The sequence below is a fragment of the Cyprinodon variegatus genome, unplaced genomic scaffold (assembly GCF_000732505.1).
Source record: "Cyprinodon variegatus isolate N-32 unplaced genomic scaffold, C_variegatus-1.0 Scaffold105, whole genome shotgun sequence".
Lineage (NCBI taxonomy): Eukaryota > Metazoa > Chordata > Actinopteri > Cyprinodontiformes > Cyprinodontidae > Cyprinodon > Cyprinodon variegatus.
This window is the reverse complement of record NW_015150558.1, coordinates 1,439,435-1,458,060: the sequence shown is the minus strand read 5'-3', so window position 1 is coordinate 1,458,060 and position 18,626 is coordinate 1,439,435. Positions and strand designations below refer to the sequence as shown.

At 42.1% G+C, this 18,626-nt stretch overlaps 2 protein-coding genes across 2 annotated transcripts in view; both read left to right on the top strand.

The window, feature by feature from the left end:
• The window catches only part of LOC107084635 (actin filament-associated protein 1-like 2), a 21,178-nt gene extending 5,542 nt beyond the window's left edge, over nt 1-15,636 (top strand). The window contains exons 2-9 of the mRNA XM_015374558.1: nt 6,837-6,971; nt 7,060-7,137; nt 7,240-7,301; nt 10,210-10,327; nt 12,379-12,605; nt 12,693-12,872; nt 12,966-13,052; nt 15,568-15,636. Coding sequence (XP_015230044.1) covers nt 6,837-6,971; nt 7,060-7,137; nt 7,240-7,301; nt 10,210-10,327; nt 12,379-12,605; nt 12,693-12,872; nt 12,966-13,052; nt 15,568-15,636 — 956 coding nt within the window. The remainder of the gene's footprint in view (nt 1-6,836; nt 6,972-7,059; nt 7,138-7,239; nt 7,302-10,209; nt 10,328-12,378; nt 12,606-12,692; nt 12,873-12,965; nt 13,053-15,567) is intronic.
• A 32-nt stretch (nt 15,637-15,668) lies between these two features.
• Nucleotides 15,669-18,626, top strand: part of LOC107084634 (actin filament-associated protein 1-like 1) — a 10,186-nt gene continuing 7,228 nt past the window's right edge. The window contains exons 1-3 of the mRNA XM_015374557.1: nt 15,669-15,762; nt 16,901-17,130; nt 17,214-17,323. Of these exons, the coding sequence (XP_015230043.1) occupies nt 15,669-15,762; nt 16,901-17,130; nt 17,214-17,323 (434 nt within the window). The remainder of the gene's footprint in view (nt 15,763-16,900; nt 17,131-17,213; nt 17,324-18,626) is intronic.

The window sequence follows — 18,626 nt, the reverse complement described above, 5'->3', positions numbered from 1 at the left end:
ATTTAGCTTGTAAAGCGGGGAGAATGGCGCTAGGCTTACCGCACCGTGACGTCACTGCTGGAAGATGGCAGGAGGGAGGGGCTACTATATTTGGGCAAAAATGGCCGCTCCCAGACTCAGTGATTGAGACGAAAATTATTGTTTTTCATTTTTTACGCTAAATAAATCATCGCGAATGTATTAGTTTTAGGTATAAATAATGATCCACTGATTATTCCTGCTGACCGGACTTTTCCTTTAAGACGGGATCTAATTAGCATATCTTAATTGGAAACATATTCATTCCAGTGGCAGATTATCTGCTTCAATTATTGACAAAAGTTTTTAGTTATTACTCATGTTATGCAGTGTAGCTGTTAGGTCAGGATTGCTTAGATGATCCCAGACTTTTCCAGTCGACCTTTAGGAGCAAACAATAGGAAGAAAAAATGCTATTAGGTGCATTAAGAGTTAAGCTGGACATACACAGTACAATTTTTTTTTTGTCCATTTCGGGACGATTCTCCAGCCTTGTGAGAATTATTTCAATCGGGCTGAGTTTTCAGCCTCATGGTGCGTCCTGCATCGTGTAATATACAGCGGGTAACGATGGGCGATCAGCCTCTCACCCCCCTATCAGGAATCTAAGGTCGGGAGAAAATCAAACATGTTTAAAATTCAGCCGTTGTTCATGGACAAATCCTGCTGTTGAAGCAAAGCTATGAGTTGATTTACCAGAACCCAGAGCACTGAGCACCACAAGGAATCATGGGATACCCAAGGCTACGAACGATACACCAAACTACAAAAGGGCGGCATTTGTGGGCCGCAGAACGAGGAGTCGTCCAATCCGAACAGGAGCCGCGCCATGACATAATCAGACCAGGAAGTTGGCCTTGAATTCAATTCAAAGCATATGTCTGCCTTAGACTTAGAGAACTTTATTGTCATTTTGTTTACACAGGGTGTATGCAAAACTACATTCTGTTTTGTGCAGTTTTCATGACATTTCTTAGAGTGCAGCAGTGATCAAATGTAAACAGTGTAGCAGAAAAAACATGGAGCAAAAACACATTGATATGGAAGTTCAGAGCTTTAATATCTATGGTGCAAATATGCTGTGTTTTTGGTTTGGTGTTATCAGTGAGATGCAGAGTCTGTGGCATGATTTAGAGATTCCTCAGCAGTTCATCAGTGTGATGGTGGTGGGAAAGAAGCTGCTGCAGAACCTGCTGGTCCTGCATTGAATGCTGTGAAGCCTCTTCCCAGAGGGCAGCAGGAGACTGCAGAGCTCAGAGTGTCTGTGTTTACTTGTTGAACTCTAAATAAACAGCATCGGTTTGGTTTTCCTGTACAATCAGCGGCTATAGAGACCGTTTGGATGGACTTCTTTCATCTTTGTCTCTTGTGTCTCCGAAAAATAAATCATTTTTTGCTATTTTTTTAATTAAAATGCAACTACTCATCTACACAAGACAAAAGTTAAAGTTAAGTCCCTAATGTTGCCCCCTACAGCTGGTTTTAATCTCAGCTTAAAGCCAAATTATTGTTTTCTTCTATAACTTTCCTCAAAGTTCTGCTCATTTGTATCGTGGTTAGAGGTTTGAAAACACAGATAGCTTCAGGACTTTTGGATGATCTCAGGGTTTAATTCGCGGGCCACCAGTTTTATGCAGTGGCACCTCCAGAAATGTTTCATAGGGGGGCCAGATGGGGCCACTAAAAATCTTGGGGTGGCCACTGAAACTAAAAGCCATAATTTCAGGGTTCTAATCTACTCTTGTGGTAAACCTGCTTGTAGAAATCATAAAGACAACACCTCCTCAGATCTTGGTTTATTCTGTGATTTTTAAAGTCGAAGGGAAATCATTTAAATGTCAAATCATTCTGGCTGAAACATGTACATAAATGTGTATACATTTACTCTTTATCAGATATTGTCCAGCAATTTAGAAAATGTCTATTTAAAAAAAAAATCCTTTCTTAAAATCTGTGTTTTCCTGTTATCTTCTGCAGGCCAGTTAGTTCTACGTCAGCCTGAACACCTAAATTCGGCCAATCATATATCAACGGTCATCTGTCAATCAAATGTTTTCGCTCATAGCATCTTGATTCATGTGTCGAAGCTAATATACGCAACGGTGAAATCAGAATCCTTTCCTTTCCCATTGAGTTGCGTCCCAGTGTTCACGGGGATGGACGTCTGTGTCTTCGGCAGGCGTAGAGCTAACAGAACTGGCAGCGTTGCGAGGCAAGGGCTCAAACATGTACGGCTGGAAGCCTTCTACACCAAACCAAGCTTCTGCCGCCCTGGCGTCCTCTTCCACAACATCTTCGTCCCCGCTTTCCTCCTCTAAATAAAAAATGGATGACGGAGGAGACTCATCCACGACCTCCGACACTAAACTCTCCTCCTCTTGCATGTTTCCGCTGTCCATAGCGTTCCTTGACAGCGTCGTTTCTAAGTCACCAATTTAGTGCTACTTGGTCCCAATGGAATTTCCCATTGGGAACCTGCTAGCACTAAGATGCTAACTGGTTAGCAAGATGCTTCCGACAAACCGGCCACAACCAAACTAGCTTGTGAACCTTCCACCTCAACAATCCCGCCCCCTTGATAATCGACCAATCACATTCACTTTATTCACTCGTGTAAAGTCGGGCACCACTGGGAGAATTCGGAAAAGCAACGGTTGGAACAGCCGCTTGCAATTCACACCCCCTAGTGTTGCCACTGGTTTCATGTCCAGCCGGTGTACCTAACGGGCGTTCATGAAACCTGGTCACAGTTGGACCCGTTGTCCTTTTAGATCTGGTTTTATTTTTATAGATGCGAGATGATTACAGCCTCTGTCCTGGATAGAAGTCGCTCTCTGGGTTCTCAGTTGGTGGGGCTTTGTGTTGAGGCGCCTCGTTTAGGGCAGGGAAGCGTCCAGCCATCACTGCTGCATCCTGGGGCCTTACAGCCAGAGGTGATGCTGACAGAGTGGATCGCAGGTTTTGGGTCCCTGGTGTTTCCCTTCCTGCTGTCTATTGTTGTCGCGGCGGTGTGGGTGTGTGAGGTATGTGGATCCCGGTGTTTAAAACAGCAGCGGCCTGATAAGCAGCTCTGTGAAACAGCAGAGGAGTTAATCAGAAACATTTAACCTTGGTCTCCCACTCTGGGCGGACGCACTGAATGGACCCAGTCTGTCCCCTCAATGGGCGCCAAGACAGGCCGTCTTTGTCTCCAAGCCCACGCCCCCAAGGCTCATTCATCAAAATAGGATCAGAAGATAAATACCAAGTTTTAGATCCTCTCTCTGGTTCTATCAGCACATCCAGAACCGTGATCTGGATCTGAACCACAGCATGAAGGCCGCATGGGATCCACTTTCCTCCAGTCGGTACGGTTACTGTCATGTGATCTCTGTGGGTTGAGAACACGCTTCCATAAACGGAACTAAAGTATTCACACCCTGGATCTTTTCCTCATTTCTTCCTGTTCCACCGACCTTAGAGGATTTTAGTGGATCTTTTGACAGAACATGGAAGGAAATGGAAATATGTTTGTTAATAGTTATAAAAAAACATCATAAACATTTGGTGGGCGTTAGTATTCAACCCCCCGGCTCTGCAGTTTGTAGAACCTTTTTCCTCTGCTTGTCCAGCTGCAGGTCTTCCAGGGTTTCTTAGCTTTGATCATCTAGCCTCAGGAGAACGCCTCAGTGTTTATTTCAGTCTTTCCACCAAATGTTGAAGGTTGTGTTTTTAGGTCTGGACTTTGATTAGGCCGTTCTAAATTAATCTGCTTCAGTCTAAATCAGGGGTTTCAAACCGGTTCCAGAAAGGGCTGCAGCTTTTCTTTCCAACCAAGCAGTAGCACACCAGACTTCATTCATCTCATCAACTGAGTGTCCATCTGAACATGATGAATTGGTGAGATGAACGGAGTCCTATGTGTGATTGCTTGGTTGGAAAGAAAACCTGCAGCCCTTTCTGGAACCGGTTTAAGACCCCTGGTCTAAATGCTCCATCTCGTCTCTGGCTGGATGTTCAGAAAAACAATCTCTCATCTTACTGTACGTAGTGAGGACCATTCAGCCCTGACCTATAGTGCATACCTCCCCCTAACCTTAAAGCTGTGGTTTCCAAACTTGTCCCTCTGGACCCATTTTAATAACAGTAAGAATCCAACTACTAACAAAGACACCAGAGACTGAATGGTCCACCTTCACCAGCCTGGAAAGGACTATGAGGAAATGGCCAAGCAGCTTGGTGAAAAAACTCCACTGTTTGAGAAATCATTAGAAAATGGAAGAAACTAAACATGACTGTCAGTCTCCCTCAGCCTGGGGCTCCATGCAAGATCTCACCTGGTGGGGTCTCAAGAAAGGTGACACATCAGCCCAGATCTACATGGGAGGAGCTGGGATCACTGTTTCCATGGTTACTGTTGGTAATTCACCAATCATGCAAGGAAGGTTCTCCTGTTTAAACCAGCACATGTTAAGGCCCGTCTTCAGTTTGCCAGTGACCATCTGGATGATCCAGAGGAGTCATGGGGGAAAGTCAGGTGGTCAGAGGAGACTAAAATTAACTTTTTGGTCTGATAAGTTTTAGTTCACGGATGCTTATGGCTGAAAATAGGCCGGTTGAGGTGCGGTTGGTTAAAGGTTTAGGTTGGTTGTGAGTCTCTGATTACAGAGGAGCAATTTCTCTCACAGCTTTAGACAGGACACGTTTATTGATATATAATATTTTTGTTTCAGGACAATTCAAAGTTGCATAAAGGCAATTAAATAATTAATTACTATTAGAAGAGAATAAAAATCTATAAAAAAAAATTAATGATTGATTAAAAAATAGAAAGCTGGACAGAAAACCTCATTTATAATGTTTAGATATCTCAGTCAAAGGTTTTAAAACAAATAGTTTAGTTTTGATTTAAAGACTCATTTAAAGACCAGTTCATTCCAGATTAGTGGAGCAGAAGACCTAAACACTGATTCTCCATGTTTGGTTCTGATCCAGTAGACCTGAGAGGTCTGGCTGTTGATCCACGAGCCAAAGGAAGAACTGGGCTGATTGTTGTCCGGCTTAAGGTTCTCTAGCTTAACCAGATCCTTCTCTAAAGGGCAGCAGGTTCACTAAAGACGCTATTCCTGCTGAGATGTTGCTGAATGTGATTATAGGTTCTGTATGGATCTTCAGACTGCAGCCTTTATCAGGTGGTTTACTGCTGGTGATGTTGCTCTTCCAGATGAACTGGTGATTAAAGAAGGAATAAATTATAAAAGCATAAAAGCAGGAATTAAAGGACACCTTGCATAGTTTAGGTTCGGATAGTTTTTTTTTTACAAGAAGAACCAGCATTTCAGAAGCCGAAAACCAAATAGACTGTCTCTGCTCTTTACTCTGAGTTAAATATTAGCAGCATCCTGAAGCCTATTAGCGTGTTTCCTCTGATCCATTAACACCTGAAGGCCAGAGCATCAGAACACCTGTCATGGGGGACTTTCACCTGAGCAGGAGGGAAAACAATGGACCTAATTATTTCTTGAAGAAGAGGCAGCCATCTTGTGAGAGTGTGATTCGAGAACGAATCTTTTAAGGCCAGCAGACCTGCAGAGCAAAGGCTGCTGAGGTCAGAGCATGAATGCGCAAACAAACTTCATCGCTCTGATAAGTTTGGTTTGTGATGAATAGTTTCCTTCATGGTGCTGCTGATATTTCAAGCTCCTCCGTTTATTAACAGCTGAAAACGCCTGATGGAGTTAAAGCTGCAGGAACCTGTGAAGTTTGTGGATTTCCGCCTGTTTGTTTGGCAGGAATCATGGAGAGAGTTAAACATTAAGGATCTGAAGGCGAACAGACAGACAGTCGGTCTGTTTTAGAGTAAACAGAGATAAGGAGGAGCTGAGAGATCAAACATGAGTCACTGCTTCGTCTCTTCATCAACAGCAGCTTCAGCTGTGACTCAGTGGGACACGGAGATGACCGGTGGGACCCGTTTGATGTTCAGAGTTATCTCTGCTGCTTTCAGACTCCTCTCAATGACAGCAAACATCATGCTAAAGAGCTAAAACAGACCAAAGACCAACTCGTCTGACCTGTTTTGAGACTGACTCGTTGAGCTCTTCTATCGCTGACTCGTCCAGTAACTGACTCCTCAGGTGTGAAGAGTCAGTCACTGACTATCCCCTGTGTAATTATTGACTTATTAAGCTCTCTGATTGTTGGAAAGTCTTGTAAGCGAGGACATGTTTGGTAATTGACTCGTTAACTTGTTAATCTGTTCACTAGCTAGCTCATCCTGCTGTTTGATTGCTGACTCATGCTAACTGACCGAGTTTGAAACTGTTTAACTGCCGACTTGTTCATTTGCTCACCTCTTTTAACATTTTTAACAGCTGACTTGTTCACCTGTCTGATTGCTGACTTGTTTGGTAATTCACTCGCCTAGCTTTGTGATTAATACCTCGTTCAGTTTTCACTTGTTTCCTGAGCGACTCGTTCACCTGTAGCTAACTTGTCCAGCTGTTTTTAGGCTTTTAACACGTTTAATCAGTGACTCGCCCAGCTGATCACCAGTTTTAATGCAGACTTGGTCTATAGCTGACTTGTTCGGCTGTTAACCTGTTTAATGACAGATTAAACTAGCTGTTTGAGTAGTTGTTGGATAATTGACTCATCCAGCTTATTAACTTAAGATGATTGAGTCGTTTCATCTTTCTTTTGTTGCCCGAGTGACTCGTTCACTTCTTCGAGCACTGGCTCATTCAGTAACTGACTCGTCACCTGTTCAATAACTGTTTTCTCACCTATTTGATCGCAGACTCGTGCTGTAACTGACTTGTCTCTCCATCTCTTTTTAGTTCTAGCTAAGCTGATCTGGGACCTGCAGTCCTTCCTGACGGTTCTGGACTCAGAGAACCTGAGCTACATCGCTCAGGCTCAGAAGAAATCGATCTCAGAGCTTCTTTCCAAACTTCAGACTCCAGACGCTCCAGGTAGGACTCTGCTGCTTGTTTCCCCAGTCTGCTCAGAGATCCGGGCAGACTCGGTTGATGATGGTGAACATGTCTGTGCCGTTTCCAGTGGAGGACGCGGAGTACATGGTGATGAGCTGTCCATCGTCGTCTCCAAGCAACGAGCATGTGGACGCCCCAGGGACAGGTACCTGCTGCGTCTGCTTACAGGAAATAAACCCAGAACCAGTGGTCTCCATGTTCTCTGTGTTCTGCTGCCTCCTCTAATCTGGTTTTGCTGCTTTTGCAGAAGGAGTTTGGTCTTCAGAGCTGGTCTCACAGCAGGACCCGTCCGCCTGGCTCAGGAACAGGGTGAGCAAACCCATCAAACTGGCCTCATGTCAGGATTTATCCAGAAAAAACACAGATTTATTGGAAAGGAACGTTTAAAAAAAAACAGCCTGAAAATCTGTGAAGGTTCCTGTCTCCTTAGAGATCAGAATAACCTCAACAAAAGCTCCTGTTCCCCATTATCTCTGGTAACCATGGAAACACGGCAGCATCATTAGTCAATGCGGGTGAAAAAAGGCCATCCTCCCATCAGCCTGCCAACCCTCTTCACTTTCTGACCTCAAAGAGGAGCTCAAAGGAAGGAGAGACGGAGAGAAGAAAGTTTGTTTTTTAGATCCGGATCCAGCAGCGGCGCAGGAGACCACGGAGCTCCTGTGATGTGGGTCAGTAATGACAGACCGGGCCCTCCTGAGGTTTGGGAGGAGATGACAGGGTTAGCAAGTGTGTGTGTTTGGGAGTTACAGGAAGTGGACTGTTTACATGTGAGGCGATCTCCTCCTGCTCCTATTGGCTGACAGATCTGCAGAGGGAGGAAGTGGTCACTGATGGCGGCAGATTAGCATCTGGTCTACGTGATGGACACACACTCAACGACACACACGCACGATACCATCTAGAACACAGCAGTGTTCACAGAGCCTTAGAAAAGTATTCACACCCGTTCATTTCAAAGTAGTTTATTGGGATTTTAGAACAAAGTACGGCACAGATTTATATACTGTTCCATAAAAGTTAGAAAAATCAATCCTCTGGACTTTGTTTCCTCGTTTGAAGACGTTTCTCTTCCATCCAGGAAGCTTTTTCACTTCAAAATGTCAGAAATAGCGTTTAGTTCCAGGTTTTATCCAGCAGCCCAACAAAGCCTGGTTTTAGTTTAGAAAACATGCAAATAGAAACGGATGAACGGGTCCCCCCCTTTGGATTGGGGGTCGATTGGCTTCATTGTTAGCCTGCAATGCCCCATACCTGTCTATGTCTCTGAAATGGGGGTCGTTAGAGGGAATAGTTGGCCTGGCTGAACAGGTGAGGTCTTCTGTTCTCCTGTAACGGAGTTAGGGCTGTGATGATAGCGGGAAGGAATCAGCTCAGTTGCTGCATTGTTGGTTGTCCATTTCCTCTGTTTTAACATTATTTATATACTGTTGTGCATTTTTAAGCATGTCTTTTATTTAATCAGATAACTTCAGACTCGTGTTGCTCTGTGAACATTGACAAAAAGGCTGTGTTAGGATAATACATCAAAATGTTAATCAAACACCAATAATTAACATACCTCTGCAAACATCTGGAATAAATTAACATCTATTCAAAATGTAATAATTTATGAACAATTATTCAACTCCAATTTAAGCGAAAGTAAATTAGTGAAGCTCACTTAACTAATTTATAATAGCTAATAAGTACAGAAAGAAGGAAAGACAAGGAAAAAGGTGGGATTTTATGTTTGGGGACCAAAGATGATCTTGAAGGTTTTGGAATAAGGTCAATTTATTTTTTTAAACAAATTTAGAGCAATTGTTCGGATCGGTTTATAATGTAAATTTATGGAGGTAAATAAAACAGTATTTAGTAAAATGTATTTATTTTGCCAAAACAGAAATCTTTAACTGCTTAAGGTGCAGTAGGAGATCTTCCAGCAAGTTTTATTTTTGAACATACACAACCATGCCTCACATGCAGACCACCTGGTTTCTGAGCATAAACCAGGCTTCAACCTGTCCAAGTTGTGTTAAGCTCTGTTACTGGAGGCCTTGTGACTTCTGGTTCCAGGTCTTCCTGCTACTGTCATAATCCTGGCGCTGATGGCGTTGGGTGCGCACCTTTTTTTGGTTGAATTTTTGGCACTAGTAGCTCGTATTTTTCGACAGTAGGTTGACAGGAAAGGGAGTATGGGAGAGACATTCGGCAAGGACCATGGGTCGGATTCGAACCCGGGTGGGCCACGTCAAGGACCAAGGCCTCATCACATGGGTCATGGGTGCTAACCGCTGCGCCACCTGCACGCCCTGCCCCTGCACACCTGTCTAATTGGGCCTGCGGCTGATTACTGCCGATCTGTTTTACCTGTTCCCCGCAGCTATTTATGGTGTTTGCTTTCCCGTCATCAGCGCCAGATTATTCTAGCTTTTTCGGTGAGAGTAATTCTAGCCATCAAGTAAGGGATTTGTCTTTTTGATTCTGTCCTGTTTCTGCTTCTGGATGTTTGGTTTTTGCCTCTTTCCTGTCTGCTCTGTTCAGTTTGATTTTTGGTCTGACTTCCTGGATTCTGCTGGTTACCGGACTTGGACTGTGTTACTGACCTCAGCTTGGACTCTACTTGGACAGCTCCGTAGCTCTCTGCTGTCCTGGTTTGTGGAACTGGTTTGGACTGTTCTTAGGCTTTGGACTATGCCTCACGGATACTTTTGCTTGCTTGGCATCGGCTAACTTTAACCTTCAGAAGCGATAACGACTGCAATTGGCGGACATTCTCTCCCCGGGTTCCTCCTTTCTCTCTCAATCGGACTGAACTCTCAACCAGGTGAGTGACTTTCCTCCTAGTTGTAATCAGCAGGACATTGTTGTCACTGACCTGAGTTTCCCGTATCGTCAGAAAATCCGATAACTCGCCCCGAGGATGTTTCACCGCTTTCTTGTCCTGGTTGTCTGCTGAATATCGGGTCCAAGGTTCTGCCGTCGTTACAGCTACACTCAGAGAGAAAGGTGTAGATAGCATGTTCTGCACTGTCCGGTTCTGTGAAGCAGGTGAACTTAAGCTTTGATCCGAGTTTAAAGAACGTGATGCTTTGTTAGCGCAGAGGGAGGGGTGAGAGGAACCAGGCTTCTATTGCAGGCTCCACATCTCAGGATTTTCCCAGTTCTATCAGTCCTGCATCCTTGTTCTAAATGTGTTCAGTATTTCACCATTGGCGTATCTAATTTATTGCAGATGCAGGGCCCCACCGTTCCTCCTCACCCCCCCGGTGGGCTTGGGGGTGATGATGATGAGGATACCTACGAGGAGGCAGAACCTTACGTACCGGCAGAAAGCACTGTGTCCAACACAGGTACCTGCAGCCACTGACATGAATACGTAGACGACTCATTGGAAGCTGGGTCAACATGCCTATAGGGCGGCCATCTTGGATCAGAGCACAGTTCAAGCAGCTGTTGTCAGAATGAGTAGGAGACGCCTCAGATCTAATTCTAATCACAAGAAGACGAGTCATAAATAATATCACAATAAGCAGTTATACATATATATTGTAGTGGGAGGTATTCAACTCCAGTTAAATAAACAGAGATAGATGGATTTCCCTCCATTTTTTACTTTATTTTTTTCTTTGCAAAGAGATACGTTCATCATACGGCCGTCATTGCTCGGTAATCAGCCCTGTTCTCCCTGAGCAGCATTCATTCCTCCTTACTGACAACAATGGAAAGTAGTCAGAGTCAAAACAAATTACAGACACTTTGGTTAAACAGTAACATGTTATAAATAAACCTTGAGAAAGAAGCTGGCTTCTTATGGAAAGAAGTATGCCTTGTCTACAAACACACCCCTCACTCAGGCATTGTATATATATATATATATATATATATATATATATATATATATATATATATATATATATATATATATATATATATACACAGACACACACACAGGATATAGAAAACTATTCTGTCGGATCGAAGTAGATTTATGGTCGAAGTGATTGTAATGCCTAGCTTATATATATATATATATAATAATGGTGGATCGTTAACGAGCTGTTGATGCCAGACTGGGAGGTTGGGAGCTGGGTCTATATTAATGGTGACTTTCACCTTGATATTTTAGAACAGATGTATATCTGGGGGCGAAAACGTTATACTGTCAAATTACCACATTAAACTTTCTGTAAAAATAAAAAAAAATATCCACTGTACTTGGTTTCAAAGATTTAAAGACGATGAATGGGTCGCTTGGTTCCATCGTTAGCCATCAGGCTAACGATGGAACCAAACGACCCATTCATCGGTTACCATTGCATGTTTCCAAGCAATATAAGGCCTTGTCCATATATGACTCAAACTCACTGCTGATCCAGACATTTGAATTGAGAAAGCTTCCTGGAGAGGAGGAGAAACGTCTTCAAATCTTGGACACCAAGTCCAGTGGATATTTTTTTGAATTTTTACGGAATGACTATGACCTGGATGACTGAGAACCTTCATCAGCATACCACATTAAACGTGACATGCTGACGTGGATGCAGCAATAAGCACAGCTCTATCAGCCAAGGTCACCAATCTCCTCAGTCAGTGAATAGCTACAAGTTGATGGGCTAGCGCTGATTCTCCAGGCAGCGCAGGTGATCCATCTTACAAACCATCTGTGAGGCAAACTTTCATGAGAATACATGACCAGCTCACTGCGGAGAAAACCGCGAAAGATGAGAAGTTGGTCGAAGCGAAGTGTGTTTGGTGAAACTATATTGTCAAAGTGGGACGTCTATAATTGGAAGTGGGACTCTCTATTTTTTGCAGCAAAACACAGTAACAAATCAGCAAAAATGTATTATTTTGTCAAAATCTTAAGTAAATTAGGTGTGATTTTGTAAACATAAAAGTAAACCATCCATATTCTGTCACGCTTAATCCAAGACACAGAGACAAACAGGACAAACAACCAATCACACTCACAGCTAAGGAGGATTTAGAGAAGCCTCATATATATATAATAATATGAGCAGAATAGAGGTTGGGCATCCTGAGGGGAAGCTCTGGAAGTTTGCTACAAAATCAAAATTATGTATTAAAAAAAAATCGGATCAAACAGTTTGTTCCCTTTAGAGCCTGAAGCATTGATGTTTGCAGTCAGCTGGTTTATCTGGAAATTGGTTAAAAGTTCCCCGGATTCAGAGTGTCTAAAATCATAAAGTAGGGTTAGCCCCAATTGGAGTGTACTCTCTCTGATCTCAGATTGGTCTGACCTAAGATGGCCGCTCTGTTGGCACACCTCTTACCCGATGACGTGGCGTCTATCTATGTCTGACAGCAGCAACCCCAACAGGTACATTACAGGAAGTTTGTGTAAAAAAACAGTAAAATAGCAAATGTTTCTATCCTTCAGAGAGGGCGGAGTCAGAGAGCAGCCACTATGAGTCATATGGTGAGGAAGATGATGATGATGAAGGAGATAGTCTGGTGAAGGACAGAGCACACTACATCCAGTGGAGCACCTCACAGATCTGTCTGCGGCCCGCTCCAGAGTCCCGCCTCTGTGGATACCTGTGGAGGAGGAGGTGGCTCGGACAGTGGAGCAAACAGCTCTTCATCATCAAGAATGACATGCTGCTGGTGAGGAAGAGGTGGGGGGGGTGGGGGGGGGAGTGTTGGATTGACTGACGGACGGATGGAAAAGTTTTCTCTGTTTATGTCCACCAGTGTTATAAATTTGCTCGGGACCTGCTGCCCCAGCTGGAGTTGAACCTTCATGGCTGTCAGTCCTTTTATAAGTCCAAGAGCCACGCCAAGATCCAGCACCAGCTCAAACTGGTCCCAGTGGGCGCAGAGTCTCTGGTTCTGGGCTACAGCAGCTTCCAGCAGGCTGACGAGTGGAGAAGGGTCAGCAGCACACACAAACAGCACCGTTAAACTTCATGGATTTAGTGGTTTTCTGATGTACCTCAAATTAACCGTCTGTGTTCGTGTTTAAAGGTGATAGAAGAGGTGAGCACCGAAGGTGAGGTGGAGACGCAGAGCTTCTCCTCTCTCAGTAAATCGGATCACCGGCTGTCTTGCAGGGTAAGAAACAAATAACATTCCTGACGTCTTTGTTTGTGAGAAAACAGCAAAGTTCTCTCAGAGAAGAACATCAAAAAATACAAGATCGCACTATAAGTGGCGGCAGGTGGAGTTTTCTCAGGGGGGCTGTACCTTTAAAATAGACATATACCAAAAACTAATCAAATGTACACTAAGGTATCACACCAGGATATTTATATGAATGCCAACAAAAAAAACAAATAATCTAAAATGTTCTGCAAAGTGCTTTAAATCAGTCCTAGCTGTCTTTATCCACGCTGATCCTGACGTTTAAAAAAGGAGGCAGGGAAAGCAGAATAAAGCCTTAGCCTTGCTGCATGTAGTTAGCCTAGCCTTGGAGCTAAATGAATTTATAAACCTGTCAATCAGCCTCACTTTCTAACAGACGACTGGGACCTGAGTGAAGTTGCCCCCCCCCACCTTCTTCAAATCAGACAAAATTGTTGTCAAACGTTTGTGCAGCAAAAATTTTCCTTCGTGCCGTTATCGTTTTAAAGATATAAAGAAATATTTCTAGAGGTCATCAAAGGTCAACCAGCCCCCCCACCTTCTTCAAATCAGACGAAATGGGTGTCAATTAACTCAGCTGCGTTTGTGCAGCAAAAATTGACGTTTGTGCTAATTTGGCTTTGAAGATATTAATGAAAATGTAAAGGTCAAAAGGTCAACCAGCCCCCCCACCTTCTTCAAATCAGACAAAATTCGTGTCAAAATTTTTTGTTTGTGCCGCAGTTTAAAATTATATAATCATAAATTAGCAACTTATAATTTATATGAAATTCAGAGTTTCAGGATGAACAAATGTTCACTGACCTTTTATGGCTTCTACAAACAATTATTAACATCATTAAAATGATAATGATAATATATATCTTTATAGATCTTTTAAATATTTTTTTATTTAAAATTAATTATATATTATATTTATATTATATTAAAAATATATATTATATTTTTGAATGGCAAAATTTTTCATTTGTACTGCTGTCATTTTAATGATATTATGAATATTTTGTAGAGGTTATCAAAGGTCAGTTAACATCTGTTTTTGCTGCACAAACGTTTGACACCAATTTTGTCTAATTTGAAGAAAGGGGGGGGGGTTGGATGACCTTTGATGACTTCTAGAAACATCTCTTTATATCTTTAAAATGATGGCGGCACAAACGAAAATTTGTGCTGCACAAACGTTTGACACTAATTTCGTCTGATTTCAAGAAGGTGGGCGGGCCAACCTCACTCAGGTACGACACCTAGGTCAGCGCTGTGGAGGGAGGTGGTGAGCAAATAAAGAAGAGGAGCTACGGTGCATGGGCAACTTTTAACCGAAGTCTACGGGTGAAGATTTATGGAAATACGTCACCAATTCAACAATGACCGGCCGGGTTTTTATGTGTTTACACCTAACAATTCAGAACGCATGAAAATTACAAAGGTAAAATATTTACCAATATAGACATGTTAGACACAATTTAATCACCAAGTTCATTTTACGGACACCAAAGCACAATTAGCACAGATATATAGAAGCATGTCAAAATGTAAATATGGCAAAGCAGCCACAGCAACCAACCTTTGAAGGCGTCCAGAAGCCGTTTTATAAATCCAGTCTTCAATTGTTTATACTCCATTCATCCATAAGGGTCCACAGATTAAAACTAATCCAGTATATTTGTAATAAAAATATTCCAAGTTAGCTGGTCATAGTTAATGCTTGGTATCTTGCTTGGTATCCTCAAACGTTTGCCTGTGATGTTTGGTATTTTTTTTTACATCGTCTTCCTTCCTACAGGACAAAAGTCTCTGCATCTTTGTAAGACTCGATTTTATTCAGACGTTTTATATTTTTATCCTAAACATTTTACATTTCAAAAATTTTAGTTTTATTTTAGTTCATAAAGTCCAATGAATGAATTCTGTAGATAAAGGGCCCACTATGTATATCAGTGTTATTCTATGGGTCAAATGGCTCAATTTGGCACATTTGGAGAGATTTGGAGATGCTGGTGACACCAAAAGTTCAAAGCCCCACAGCTCTGGAAATGTTGCAGCTAGAGGTCTGAAATTTTCTGCTATTGATGTTAACGTGATGTAGAACAAATGTAATGAAATTAAACATGCCTTTTCTCAAGCATGTCTTTGTCACTGCTGTTCAAACCTAGTATTCTTGCGAATAAAAAAGCAACTTTGAGTCATTTTTAAACTGATGCAGGTTAGACTGTGTTTTACTCGCCCAATTTTTTTTTGTTAAAGTTTTTAAAGTTCAATAATTTTATATTTTCAGAAACTAGAAGGTTTTGGCTTTAAAATGATGTATCACACGTGTAATTTGGGCTTACAGTTCCTCTGTTATTTGCTTACATTTGGGTATGCAAAATAGGCAAGGATTGCTTCAAATGTATTATAATATATTATATATCATAAATATATAATATATTTTAAATGTTTTTATTTCATAATTTAATTTCCATTTGTATTTTATGTCTTAATCCAGGTCATTGGGTGGGGTGGCGCCCTAGCGCCCTCTATTGACCGGCTGCCAATGATTCCTACACTGTTCTAACAGACGAATTAATAATCTAACTAAAAGTAATAATGTGTTTTTTGTTCTGTCTTCAGTCCAGCGAAGTCCAGACTGACTCTGATGAGGAGAAACCTTCAGCTTTCCATGACACCAACAAAGATAAAGGTACTGAACCATAACAGCTCTGAGGGACTAAAGAGGGAACAAAGCTATAGGGATGGAGAATTTTAAGTTATGGCAGATAAGACATTCATTGTTAACGTGCACTAAGGTCACCATCAAATGTGTCACCAATTTAATAGTGCACAGTATTATGCTGTTACTTTATATTTAATGCTCACACCAGTGGGGGTAGTAAATATGTTCATCAAATAACTTGTGGACTGATGTATTTTTTTGGCTGTGTGTAAGAGCAGCAAATGAAAATAGGAATCAGGCTCAAATCATAGTCAAACAGATAAATCTGCACAAACCAAGAGTATCGCCCTCAATGCTGTACGGCTGAATTCACGTCTAAGCCAGGAGGGATCCAGACTGTAAAAACCATGGAGACACAGACCTGTGTGTGGCTGATAATTACCGGTCCTACCGATGGCTTGACTAAGTGACAAAGACCTTAATCAGGGCAACACAGAGGCTGTCTGTCAGCAGAACAGCAAAAGACGATAGGTTATATCAAAAAAGTACAACGGGTTTAAGCTCTGCAAGTAACTCCTCAAACAATATAGGATAGCTGGGTGTATGAAGCAAGCAGAAAAAAGCAAACCCAAATAGCAGGAGTCTGTAGGAAGAACTGAGGATGGGCTGATGGTCCATGGTGAAGTGTCAGCCACTTTGACCAAGAGTGTTTGAGAATTATACTGTTGGGATTCAGACCTGCAGTCTGGGAGCTTGATCACTGATTGGTTGTTGGGCATTGGGATCCATGTTCATAACAAGACAAATAAGATAGACCACAGAAAGTAGTGAGTCACCAGACCTGCAAATAGGAATCCTGGGTTCGTATCCCGTCTGGGGGGAATGAGCTACCAGTGAGGGTCCTTAGGAAAGACCCTTCACACTAATGCCTGCTTTGGGGAGTGGCGGCCTAGTGGTTAGGGCATTGTGTTTGGAATCCAGAGGTTCTGAGTTCAAACCCCACTCCTACAGAGAGAAGAACACACTCTGAGATCTAGATCCAAATTTAAGAAAACTGGATTCGGATATGTATAAATACAACAAGTACTTGAGCAAATCCCTTTCTCTGACTTCTGTAACTTAGATTCAAATGTGTGTCAGTGATGTGTGGTGTTTTGACTCACAGGGTTCCTGAATGTTCTGATGAACTGTCAGTGGCAGAACTTACTGTGTCAGGTTGAGGGTGGAGTCCTCAACATGTTCGGAGAGGACATCGAGAAACAGGAGGAAGGGGAGAGGCGGTCGCCTCAGTACACGGTCCAACTCAGAGGCTGTGAGGTCGGAGCCGGGGCAGACAAAGGCCACGCCAACAGGATCTCACTGAGCATGCTCGGTGACCAGGTAGCTGTGCTGGAGGTGAGTTCAAGGTCAGTAGTTCAGTTTCCTCTTTTTTATCAGCTCCTCATTAAAATCTTTCTGTCCGATCTTTGTTACTTCAGGTGAGCTCATCAGAGGAAAAACAAAAATGGCTGAAGCTGTTGCAGGACGGGGCTGCTGGTCATGGTTGTCAAGACAAAAACACTCAGGAGCAAACAGGAACTGCCCTGAGGTAGGAGAAACTGCTTCAACCGAGATATCCTGCTCTCTGATTCCATCTGCTGGCAACTGATGGTATTACAAATGGAGCAAACGTTAATTAACTAGAGAAGTCTCCAGGCCTGGTCCTCAGTACCAACTGTTCTGCTGCCGCATATCTGGAGTCAGTGATGACTGCTCGACAGCTTGGAAGTCCACTGTCCTGAGACATGCAGGGCAATGAACGCTGAGGACCTGGGACCTGCAGGATATGTTCTAGATTTACTTCTTTGCATTGTGCTGAGATGAACTTATGAATAACGTCACCAGATTTCTGCAATCTAATCTGGGGACATTTCCAGATCATAGATAGAAATAAATACATTTTATGAAAATTAAAATAGGAAACAGGGACAGTGATGTTTTCATCCATTTTTACATATTTATTAATATTTAAACAAAAATCAAGTGTGAAATCCTGGAATGCGCCTCTTCAATTTCCAAAGATAAATAATCAATCAATAGTGGTTATTAGAGCCATCTGGTCTCTCTTTCTTCTTCCCTTGTGAGCAACAGAACATTGTGTTCAGGAACAGGCCGGTTGGCTTTAATACAGAGTCTTTTTTCCATCACAAAAAAGTAAAATTAAACTTTTTTTACAAATTGAAAAACATATTTTTTTTCTGAACAATGTTAACTATAAATGAAATGTCCTCCAGTTGTTTCTACTGTATCCTGGACAGCTGCAGGGCATTGGGTCGCCTCCAGCAGCCTGGATTAAAATCTGTGTAATTTTTAAAAAAAGTTACGTTAGATTCTTATATTCAGATTAAAGTACAACCTTTAAAACACATCTATAAATGTGGATCATTCTTACAAGCAGCTTGAAGCAGCCGCACCAAAAATACATGTTTTGTCTTTAAACTTATAGATGAATGAAAAATAATCTCTCAGGGCTTAAAAATATTCTGTCCTTTAAAAAAGTTATAGTGAAACCAAACAGGAGTGTATTTTTTACAATCCTAAACTTATTTTCTATTCATGTGTACATAGATCCAGCTGTGCCTTTTTTGTTTTAGATAAGCTGTTATTACTGTGATAGGATGAAAAAGATTATATGATACTATTTATCCCTGTTACAAAAATCCACAACAAAAAGAAAATATTTGGGCAGAAACTGAAAGTCTGCTGGATGCTGGTGGGGATTTTTAAAAATTATGTCATATTAAATTAAGTGTTCATTTCCTATGAATTTAATAATAATATTCCGCATGCTCTCCTTGAGCTGTGAGGATAAATCAGAGCGGAGCAAGAGGGGAGGAACAGCGGAGGCTCTA